Source organism: Nicotiana tabacum, chromosome 19 (assembly GCF_000715075.1).
Source record: "Nicotiana tabacum cultivar K326 chromosome 19, ASM71507v2, whole genome shotgun sequence".
Taxonomy (NCBI): domain Eukaryota; kingdom Viridiplantae; phylum Streptophyta; class Magnoliopsida; order Solanales; family Solanaceae; genus Nicotiana; species Nicotiana tabacum.
In genome coordinates, this window is record NC_134098.1 from 150,419,188 (window position 1) to 150,431,209 (window position 12,022).

Here is a 12,022-nt window from a genome sequence, read left to right on the forward strand (position 1 = left end):
TTGCTCCATTATTTTCAAAAATTACTATTGGTGTGAATACTAAAGTTACTAGACTATACAAATTTTTCAGAATTATTTTTAATTACCAATGCACCCATTTCTCTTCTTGTAATAAATAAAATTGGTTTAGAATTTTATTTATTTATCAATCATATACACACCGTAGAATTTAGTGGGTCTATATATTGTGTATTATATGCAACTGATCATCATGTATGTACATGTATATTCAAATATATTTTGTCATTGCCTGGTTAGTATAGAGTTCGATCGACTAACTTAAGAGTGCACAATGTATAGGCATTTAATTAAAGCAAAGTTGAATTAGACAATGTAAAGTCTCCGAGGAACTTCAACTTCAATCACTAATACTTGCAAAGTCTCCATACATTTGATGCAACAAAATCATTAAAATTGGGATGTTGTAAATACTTTTAAAATTTAGAAAAGCTACCTAATTTAGAGTTTTCAATTTACTATACTTTGTTTATTCGGTTGAATTATTTAATATTTTTTTCTCTAATTCAAAAGGCAGGTAAATGCCAATTATTTCAAAAATAGTGGACCAAGAAGAACAAGTGATTTAAATAAAAGGAATTTGGGAGATTTTGGATTACTTAACAGATCAAGGGGTATTTTTAAAAGTTATGCTGATTGTAGGGGTAAATTTGGCCCGATAGTATAACGAAGGTTAAATATAGACAATATATGAAAGTAGAGGGGTATATTTGACCCTTTTCCCAAAGTAAAATCTATTTAAATGTAAGAGAATTTCCAGCGTTTTAGTATTCCTGAATCTTTAAATTCAAAAACAGTGCAATGTATTAGCAACCTAACCTGTATATACTAGCCTGAAACAATCATAGCACAAGCTTACAGACAACAGGGTCAAACAATGAGGTTAAAAGTTTTAAACTTGTCCATTGCCGTGTTTGCAAATGGCCTACCCCTTCTGTTCAAGACAATTCAAGCTTTGCTCGCAAATGGCATTTCTTTTTTATTCAAAGCTCTATCGCGATAACTAACAAGTGAAATATGGAGCGAATCACAACTCAGTTTTTCTTGCAGCAGTGTGTGTTGCTATGAAGACATACTAGATCATGTAACAGCAGTTTTCCAATTTCTTGTCTTTAATATTTATTGTCACAGAAGTACTCTGAATGAGGCAAAACACTATTGCTTATGCATGTTTGGTCAATAAAATATATCAGTAGCCACAGGAATTAGACAATATTTTGACAACTTTGACATATCAAAACCATCACATCAAACCATACCAAGGCCCAAAAATCAGAAAATTACTAGTTTATACATTGATTGGTCGGATCATACAAACAAATTACAACTGAAAAAAGCATTATTTTCATTAGAAAACAATGCAGCTTTTGCACTGGATTTACATCAGTCTCTTTAACATTAAAACAGAATGAACCGTGAGTTTTACTAGTTCACAAATTTCTAATTTGAACTTTAAAGGGCCTAAAAACAATTGGATCATACCAACAAATTACAACTGGGAAGAGAGCTTATCAGAATAGAAACTGATGTAGGTTTTGCATTAGCCTTTCATCAGTGTCATTATTGTTACAACAGAATTGCAGAAAGAGTTTCACTAGTTCACAATTCTACAGTAGAGAGCCTGAAAACAACTCTCCAAGGAGCTCACATTTCAGATTCAAACCCAATATTCCAAAATCCTTCAGGAGTTAAAGGAGGTGCATACCGGTATCGATGCCTTGAAACTCCATCATGATGCTCACACCGTAGGTTTTGCCTATTACCATTGGAGTCCTTATCTTCACCAGGAAGAACAGCATCATAAAACTTTTTACATTGCTGGCATTCGACCCCTTTTAAATTTTCTCGTTCAGCTTTCTTTCTCACAGGTTCAATGTATTTGAAGCCTGTCGCACCAGACCTGGTTGGAGGCAGCATTTGCTGCTTTTTAGGCCCATTATCTACATTCATGTCCTGAGTTTCATCATCTGAGTTTTCATTTTTTGTGTCTTTGGGATTTGGTTTCGGGTGATTCTGAACTTCATCCTTCATCACCTTTCCTAAGTTTCCTCTGACATTCTCCAGAGGAGTATCAAGAAAATCATCATGAGGATCAGGTCCAACTCGACTTTGATGCGACCTGGTATCCCTCCAATAAGAAACAGGACGCTTGGTACCAGCTGGTGGGCAAGATTTGACATTGGCAGGATTTTTAGGTGCAACAAGGGCACTTGAAATTGGAGGTGAGACAGAGTTGGATCTTGGGATCAGGCTAACTCCTTTATCATTGTCCAGTACTTCATGTTTGTCTTCTTGTTCAAAACCAGAAGCCTCGGGAACTTTATGTTTGACCTCTAATAAAGATGGCATAATTTGTTAGTTTAGCACAATTCCTTTTCCTATTCATTTGGAAATTAAATTAAGCTTAGAATTTGCTAAAACGGAGAGCTTCCTTGTGCATAGGCATATCTTCCGATATAGATAACGAGGAAGAAGGAAAAAGAAGTGGGCAATTACTAGGTGATTGATTACCAAGCATCTTTTCGGGGAGGAATCAAATAGAAGTCCCCTAGGCTAGGAATGACACAGCAAATGCATACATCATGTTGAATAGAGTGTAGAATTAGCTATATATCACAAGCATCCGGAGAGCAATAAGACTTACCACGTGAAGTTAAAGGACTCTGGTCATTCTGTAATGCACTTTGTTCTGATAATTTGCTTTGTAGGTGCATGTTCTCTGAAGTAAGACCATATCTTGCACATAGAAAGTTGTACTGTGATTTCAGACTTTTATAAGATGTAACCATATCCTTTCTTTTATTCTTCTCAGCCAACAACTCAGATTCTTTTGCTTGAATCAGATGGAGTAACTTACCATGTAATTCCATCCCCTCAGAGGAATCCTTGCTTCTCTCTCTCAGATTTGCCTGAAGCTTATCAATCTCTTCCTCCGAGTCTCTCAATTTGGCTAGTAATTTTTTTTTCTCCTTCTCAAGCTCTTCCAACTCCTGCCCTGTCTTTGACCTTTCTAAAGAATACAAATCTATCTGTTGAAGTAACTGATCATGCAACTTCCTTCTCTCCACCGCTTCAGACTTTTTATTCATGAGTTCTTTCTGCAGATCATAAACATCAGTCTCCAGATTCTTTGCTTTGGTCATAAGTAGTTGTTTCTCATTCTTGTACTGATTCAACAAATCCTCATTCTTCATAATTTCTGCGTCCAGCAACTGAACTTTGCTTAGTAAATTTTCTTGCATCTCCAGTCCTTTTTCTACTGCAGCTGTCTTATCTTTAAGTTCCTCTTTGAGTTTATCTACTCTTCTTTGTGTTGTTTCAAGCTCAGCAAGAAGTTTGTCCATCTTTTGTTCATATTCTTTTAGTTGCTTTTCTTTATATGCTGCTGAAGAAGTCTTTGATTGAGCCAACTGGACAAGCTTATTGTGTAACTCTAGTCCACCATCAACTTCCATCGACTTATTCTGGAGTTCTAACTGCAACCTACCAACTTCAAGCTCTGAACTCTGTTGTTTCTTCATAAGGAGGATAACTCTATCTTCAAGTTCTCTCTGTGGGTTCTCATATTTGCATACGAGTGGGGCTCTTGATTCAAGAAGCATACATGATCTCTGGATTGCTTCCCTTAAATTGTTTATTTCACTAGTTCTCTGTTTCAACTCATTTTGGAGTTCCTTAACATGATTAGCTGAGGACAATTCAGAATCCAACAATTTTGTTTTCTCCAATTTAAGAGACTGGTTTTCTTGAAGAATTTTCTGCTTTTCAAGTTGCATATTTTCCATCTGGAGCAACAGATCTTTTTCCTTTTCTTTCCAAGAAGTCTCTGCAGCGTTTCTTGCCTCGGAATATATTAGCTGCAAACTTTGAGATTTAGACTGGTAGTTTGGGAAGAGTTGACTGCAGAATATATACTCTATCTGAGAAATCCTATCTTTTGCTTCTTGGATAGTAGCAACAAGAATGGTACTAAGTCCAGAAACATACTTTGCATCAGCAATATTAGCAGGATATGCTGTCTGGGGAGACTGTTGTGTGTGCTCTGCCATATCTGGAAAAAAATACAAAATGAAATTCTGACATTCGCTATTGTGATTCAACAGCAAAAGAATCCCAATTACTTTACAGAAGGACTTCCCTCAATGAGCTTTACTGCCGTAGCAAAACACTAAATATTCCATATCAAACAATATGTAAATTTCAAGAACTATCTGCAAATCAATCTGTTAGAAAATAATTTCAAGACTTCCTCCAACCATGAAATTCCCCAATATAGATCTATATTCTACGGAGAGCTCCGAAAAGATGTTTTGTGTTTGCTAAGATGGAATACAATTTTCTGAAAATATTTTCCATGAGAAAGTCATTTTCTGGTGTTTTTGTTCCCAGAAACAAGGGCGATATCCAAAGTTGCAATAATTATAGGGGGGTTAAGCTGCTAAGCCATACTATAAAAGTTTGGGAGAGAGTGGTTGAAGTGAGGGTGAGGACCAGTGTGTCCATTTCTGAGACCCAATTCGGTTTCATGCCGGGGCGTTCGACTATGGAAGCCATTCACATTGTGAGGAGATTGGTGGAGCGGTACAGGGAGATAAAGAAGGACTTGCACAAGGTGTTCATTAACCTAGAGAAAGCATATGACAAAGTCCCGAGAGAGGTGATCTGGCGATGCTTGAAGGCTAAAGGGGTCCCAGAAGCGTACATTAAGGTGATTAAGGATATGTATGATGAAGCTAAAACTCGGGTTAGGGCAGCGGGAGGAGACTCAGAACACTTTCCGGTTATGATGGGGTTGCACCAGGGATCAGCTCTTAGTCCATTCCTATTTTCCTTGGTGATGGACGCATTGACGAGACAAATTTAAGGTGAGGTGCTATGGTGTATGTTATTTGTTGATGACATAGTTTTAATTGACGAGACGCGGGGTGGTGTTAACGAGAGGTTGAAGGTTTGGAGGCAGACCCTAAAGTCAAAGGGGTTCAAGTTGAGCAAGACCAAGACAGAATACTTGGAGTGCAAGTTCAGCAACGGTACCCAAGAAAGGGATATGGAGGTGAGGCTTGATACGCAAGTCATCCCCAAGAGAGGTAGTTTCAAGTATCTTGGATCTATAATACAAGGAAACGGGGAGATTGATAAAGATGTCACGCATCATATCGGAGCAGGATGGATGAAGTGGCGGCTCGCTTCCAGTGTCTTGTGTGATAAGAATGTGCCGCTGAGACTTAGAGGTAAGTTCTACAAAGTTGTAGTTAGGCTGACTATGTTGTATGGAACAGAGTGTTGGCCGTTCAAGAACTCTCATACCCAAAAGCTAAAAGTAGTTGAGATGAGGATATTGAGGTGGATGTGTGAGCATATCCGGTTGGATAAGATTAGGAATGAAGTTATTAGGGAAAAGGTGGGAGTGGCCCCTGTGGAGGATAAGATGCGGAAAGCGAGGTTGAGATGGTTCGGGCATGTTAAGAGGAGGAGTATAGAAGTCCCAGTTAGAAGGTGCGAGTGGTTAGCCTCGGTGTGTAGCAGGAGGGGTAGAGGTAGGCCTAAGAAGTCTTGGGGAGAGGTTATTAAGCGGGACATGGCGCAACTGGAGCTGACTGAGGACATGGCCCTAGACAGGAGGGTGTGGAAGTCAAAGATTAGGGCAGAAGGTTCATAGGTAGTTGAGCGTTTCTCTTTTGTCTTACTCAATTCGCTAGTATTAGTGTTAGTATGATATCTTTTATTCATAGATGGTTATTACTACCTAGAGTTTGACTGCATTCTTGGATTCGATCTTATTTCATCTTGTTGTTATGCCTGTTTGTTGCAATTACCTTTTCTTTTTAAGTCGTTCTCTAGCCGAAGGTCTATCGGAAACAGCCTCTCTGCCCTTCCAGGGTAGGGATAAGATTGCGTACATCTTACCCTCCCCATACCCCACTTGTGGGAAACTACTGGGTTTGTTGTTGTTGTTGTTGTTGTTGTTGTTGTGTTCCCAGAAATTTCCAATGAAAAAATTTCCATCAAAATGGTGACTTCCATTAGATATGGATGGAACATTGGGAGTCATTTCCATGTACAAATATTGCGACTCTTACTCCATATCACTTGCTCCAAACAACATTAGACTCTTAATACTCAAAAACTTTTATCAAAACTCTATCCAATTCTCAGACTATATTATCAATCTTTAATAATCACCAACCAAACACTAAAAAAAGTGAGAAAACCACATGTATTTTAGGAAACCATTTTCCCTGAAGTTGATTTTCCTTCATACCAAAAACAACCTTACGAAGCATCCCTTGCTTGATCAGAACTTCCTTTATTTGATATATCCAAAAGTGCAAGGTTGAATTTTATTGCTTCAAGATATATCTACCATGCCAGCATCTGATAAACATGCATAGTTACAAATGCTGATAAAATGAAGATAACAAAAAACCAAAGGCCCACAGATAATTATGACAATTGTATTGCATGGATAGCCTTCTTTGATAAAATGTTTGTCATTTTCAAGGCAAAATGGATAGAAACTGCCCTAGCAAATATTGAAACACAAATTTGCATGACTCTCAACTTATTACCCTTCATTCCAGTTTCTACAAAAGTCACACAATTAAATAAATATTCCACTTGGTTATACTATCAGCAATAAGTAAGTATTCCATTTTACAGCATTATTCTATTTTACCTTCCTCCAGCAGCAATTTCAGATATTCGATTACCATATTACAGTTATGTAGCCATTAACACGTGATAAGCAAATCAAATTTGAGGATTTATTTACGCAGTAGAAACAGACGTGTAGATTGCATTTCGATTCACAGATCGGATTTTAACATTAAATCTCAGCTCAAAAATGAATTAGGGCTTTTCTCGGTAATCTACAGAAGGAGAGAGAATTAATAGACAGAGAAGGGAACTTACAGCTCGGATTCGCCGGGAAAAGAGATCGTCGAGAATTTCGCCGGAGAGCGACGGAGATGAGAAAGCTTGTAGCGTTGGGGAAAGCGGTGTTAGCTTGCCGGAGAAGGAACTCTCTCTGAGTACAATTTTGAAATTGGAGCGGGAATTGTTTTTTGGGTTTGATTTTGGAGTCTATTCGATTGTTGTCCCTCCAACCCGATACAAAAGGGCTGGGTCCGTGGATATCAAATCTATTGGGCCGAAGTGCACAAATCGAAATTCAATTTTTTTTACAAGTTTATAGAGCCATCAATATGGGCTTGGCACGTTAGGGCAGCACAGTCCAGCCCGTAATTTAGCAGGGTTGGGCTAGAATTTTTGGAGCCCGTTTTAAAATGAAGCTTTTAAGCCCGGTCCGAGTAAACCTGTGGCCCGTGAGGTTTGACTGTGGCTGGGCCAGACCGGCCCGTGGGCCTAATAAAAATAGTTATTTAAAATATATAAATTATAAAATGTATACTGCCTCTAGCAATGGAAAGTCAAAATTTGGATCTTTACTTAGAGGAACCAAAACTTGATCTTGAGAAGTTTCAAGAGATGTATTGGAAGGACCATTATAGAAAATATCTCGATCTTTCAGTGATGGGGCGTGATGTACTTAGTTGTAACGACCCGACCGGTCGTTTTGAGTATCACAATCCCATTTCTCCATTTACTGCTCAATTTATGCCTTACAGTTGATTTATGACTTATCGGGTTAGTTGGTTCGGGTCCGGAAGAATTTCAAAGTGAAATGAGACACTTAGTCTCATAATTGAAAACTTAAGTTGAAAAAGTTGACAGTATATTCACTTATGTGTAAACGACCTCGGAATTGAATTTTGATAATTCCAATAGCTCTGTATGGTTATTTTGGACTTAGGAGCGTATCCAAAAAATTATTTGGAGGTCCGTAGTAGATTTAGGCTTGAAATGGTAAAAGTTGAATTTTTGAAAAGTTTGACCGGGGGTTGATTTTTTGATATCGGGGTCGGAATCCGTTTTCGGAAATTGGAATAGGTCCGTTATGTCATTTATGACTTGCGTGCAAAATTTGAGGTCAATCGAACTTGATTCGATATGTTTCGGCATCGAATGTAAAAGTTGGAAATTTCATAATAGACTAAAGTTTCAAGTGAGTTCGCACAAGACCCAAATTTGAACGAGAATATTTACATACATATATATATATATATATATATATATATATATATATATATATATATATATATATATATATATATATATATATATATATATATATATATATATATGGAGTTATGTGATGATATATCTACCTATCAAATGAAAGATCTTCGAGTCTAGTTTCTAACGCTTCAAATCGTTCGTCATTTGGACATTCCTACAAGAAGTTATGACCAAATTATCAAAGTCTAGAAAAATGCGATTTTGCGACCAATTCTGCGGTCGCAGAAGTAGTTATGCGACAGCAAAATGGTCGGAGACTGTCCAGTGAAGCCCAATCTGGGCATCGATTTTGCGGTGTATTTTGCGACCCGCATACCCATTCTGCGGTCCATTATGCGAACGCAGACCAGCTTTCGGAGGGTTAATTTTTCTACTTTCATAACCCGACCCCATTTTGATAAATAGGCTTTGGGACTTATTTTGGGGCAAAAATCTGACCTTTTTAAAGAGAAGGGAGAGTGTTCTAGAGAAAGGAAGAAGCTCAAGTGCTTTGTTCATCAAGATCTTGTTCAAACTTTGAAATCCAACAAGGAAATATCACAAGATCTTCACCCAAAAAGGTAAGAATTTCTTCCCCCAATTCTTTAATTTCGATTTTTGGGATAAAAGATGGGAGATTAAGAGTATAATTTTTGGATGTAAGAGTATCATGTATATATACACATACCAATAAGTTTGTGGGAAGATTTTTGAGTTCAAATGGGTAAAGATTAGGTTGAAAATGGTAGAAATATTCATAGACTTTAGTTGAAGATTTGAGGGTCGAGTTGATGTCGGAATTTGGTAAAATTTATATGGTTGGACTCGTGGTTGGATGGGAGTTCATATTTTGTAACTTTTTCGGGTTCCAAGACGTGGGCCCCACGGGTAATTTTTGAGTTAAATTTCGGATTTTTATTGAAAGATTAGTATTTCCGTATGAAATTATTACAATAATTAGTATTGACTGAATCAAATTATTTATGGCTAGATTCGAGGCGTTTGGAGGACAATTCACGAGGCAAAGGCATACCGGAGTAAAAAATTACACGGTTTGAGGTAAGTAACACTTATAAACTTGGTTATGAGGGTATGAGTCACCGAATTTGGTATGATATAAATTGTTTGGAGGTAACACACACGATAGGTGACGAGCATGTGGCCATGCACCATATAAATTGTGTCTTGAATAAATCATGTGCAGTTGTAAGATTAAAGAATCATGTTATTATCTGAACATTCTCCACGTGTTCGAGAAATTGAGCTGAAGCTCCTAATAAAGATCATATTTAGGCTACGTGCCAATATTTTAGGACTCATGGGATCGTGTTACTGTTGAATTAATTGTTCTAAAATATACATTTCACACTCAGTAATATTTGTCCATTGTGAGGATATTTATGGGATTGAGCTGCGCAATGCAGCATGCCATAATGGCTTTATACATCATTATTATATGGATCGGGGCTGCCCGCCTGCAGCAGGCCTTATAGGCTTTACTATTATATGGATCGGGGTTGCCCGCCTGCAGCAGGCCTTATAGGATTTGTTATTATACGGATCGGGATTGCCCGCCTGCACTAGGCCATATTGGTCTAAGAATACCCATCGTTATACTATTGGGTCATTTATACCCCTCCCGTCATACTTTGGAACAAATATACTCTTATTTTGGATGGAGTGCCACGTGACAGCACCGGATTAAAACGACCCATTTTTTTTTTACCCGATCCGTTTTAAAAAAACCCACCACCCGATCCATTCTAAAATTCAGCTTTTTCAGTTTTTTTAAAGCATATATTTTGTAAAAATTGGAAAAAAAAGAATTTACAAAATATATATTTTTAAGTTTTTTCAGTTTTTTTAAAGTATTTTTTTTGTAAAAATTGAAAAAAAAAATTGTAAAAACTGAAAAAAAACTAAAAAATATATATTTTGTAAAAACTAAAAGAAAAAAAAATAGAATTTGCAAAATATATATTTTTCAGTTTTTTTTTCAGTTTTTACAATAAATATTTTTTTTGTAAAAACTAAAGAAAAAAAAGAATTTGCAAAATATTTTCTTTTTTTTAAACTAATGCATATGTAGTCCACTGCTTTAGGAGAGTTTTGTTTTTCAGTTTTTACAAAAAAAAAAATGTTTTCAGTTTTTACAAAAAATAATACTTTAAAAAAACTGAAAAAACTTAAAAATATATATTTTGCAAATTCCTTTCTTCTTTTTTTCCAATTTTTACAAAAATAAATTTTCAGTTTTTACAAAATATATGCTTTAAAAAAACTAAATTTTAAAACAGGTCAGGTGGTGAATTTTTTAAAACGGATCGGGTAAAAAAAATGGGTCGTTTTCATCTGGGGTTGCCACGTGGCACTCCATCCAAAATAAGGGTATATTTGTTCCAAAGTATGACGGGAGGGGTATAGATGACCCAATAGTATAACGAGGGGTATTATTAGACCATTTTCGAAAGTACAAGGGTATATTTGGCCCTTTGTCGTTATTATATGGATCGGGGCTGCCCGCCTGCAGCAGGCCTTATGGGTTTTACTATTATATGGATCGGGGTTACCCGCCTGCATCATGCCTTATAGGATTTGTTATTATACGGATCGGGATTGCCCGCCTGCAGTAGGCCATATTGGCTTTGTATTTACGCTTGGGCTAAAGGAGCCCCTCCGGAGTCTGTACACCCCCAGTGAGCGTATATGATCATATATATTCGGGATGGACTTCCCAGGGCATGGACTTGCCTTACTTGCTGATTATATATATATATGGGATGGATTTCCCAAGGCATGGACTTGTCTTACTTATTTATATTATAATGGATTTATCTGGACATGGATCTTGTCCGTATCATTTGCATTTGGGGATAAATTACCCCAGGACTGGATTGGCCTTATACGGTACTAAATGACTGACTGTCAGTCGATATGTATATATATACGGGTTGGAATATCCCTGGGTTGGATTGGCCGTAAACAGTACCGAGTGACCGGATAATTTATGACTAGTATTTACATGAGGTCTTTCTACTGAGATGTCATATTCCTCATATCATGCAGTATTGATCTATTTCACTTATACTGAGTTTGACAGTTAAACTTGAAAGCATGCCTACATTTCTGTAACATTAATTCTACTGGACTGTACCTACGGAGCTCATCATTTCTTTCAGCCCAGAGGTTAGTCTTGTTACTTATTGAGTTAGTTGTACTCATACTAAACTCTGCACCTCGTGTGCATATCCAGGTGCTCCCGGATACGACTGCTGTTAGAATTCGGAGTTCTTTCCGTTAGAGACTATGAAGGTAGCTGCTTGAAGACCGCAGACTTGATTCCCTTCATGTTTAGTTATTGTATTGTTCTATATTTCAGACAGTGATTTTTGCCAGTCAGACTTTGTATTCATTTAGATGCTCATGTACTCAGTGACACCGGGTTTTAGGAGTATTTATGTATGTATTTATGAATTTTCTTCCGCTAAATTTAATCACTTTGTTTTTAAACATAAAAGATATGGGAGTTTATTGAGATTGTCGGCTTGCCTAGTATGGAGATAGGCGCCATCACGATAGGTGAGATTTTGGGTCGTGACATTAGTATTCCTATTACCACTGTAGCACCGGAATCAACATTTAGTATTGGTGGGCATGTTCTGACAAAGTAAAGAAGTTGCATCCATCATGAAAATGTCCAAACACTTATTACTACTCGAAATTGGCTGCACAACTTTCCCCAAACTCAAACTGGTAATTTTTTATATGAATTTGAATATTATTAATTTTTTAAATTTTATTATTCTAAATATTTAACTAATTAATATTGCATGTGAATTGTAGATGTAGATAAAAGATGTTAAGACAACCTTGTCACAAGCAGATT

General features: G+C 36.9%; 1 protein-coding gene across 2 annotated transcripts; it reads right to left on the reverse strand.

Annotated features, from left to right (window-relative positions):
* Window positions 1–1,300: 1,300 nt before the first annotated feature.
* LOC107803524 (protein gamma response 1) lies at window positions 1,301–7,105 on the reverse strand. Of its 2 annotated transcripts, XM_016627264.2 has the most exons (4): window positions 6,931–7,105; window positions 6,281–6,393; window positions 2,663–4,069; window positions 1,301–2,351 (listed from the first exon to the last, which is right to left on the reverse strand). In XM_016627264.2, exons 2-4 carry the CDS (start codon window positions 6,300–6,302, stop codon window positions 1,663–1,665), a joined length of 2,118 nt encoding a protein of 705 aa, XP_016482750.1. In that variant the 5' UTR covers window positions 6,303–6,393; window positions 6,931–7,105; the 3' UTR covers window positions 1,301–1,662. The 2 variants fall into 2 exon arrangements, with proteins under 2 accessions (XP_016482750.1, XP_016482751.1); XM_016627265.2 differs by lacking the exon at window positions 6,281–6,393.
* Between the last annotated feature and the right edge of the window lie 4,917 nt (window positions 7,106–12,022).

Coding starts and splice junctions, on each gene's coding strand:
- LOC107803524 (XM_016627264.2), bottom strand. CDS start 6,302: ATGCTTCGTAAGGTTGTTTTTG. Junction 4,070..6,280: donor GCTTCGTAAGGTTGTTTTTG/GTATGAAGGAAA, acceptor ATTTTTTTCCAG/ATATGGCAGAGCACACACAA. Junction 2,352..2,662: donor GAGTCCTTTAACTTCACGTG/GTAAGTCTTATT, acceptor CATCTTTATTAG/AGGTCAAACATAAAGTTCCC.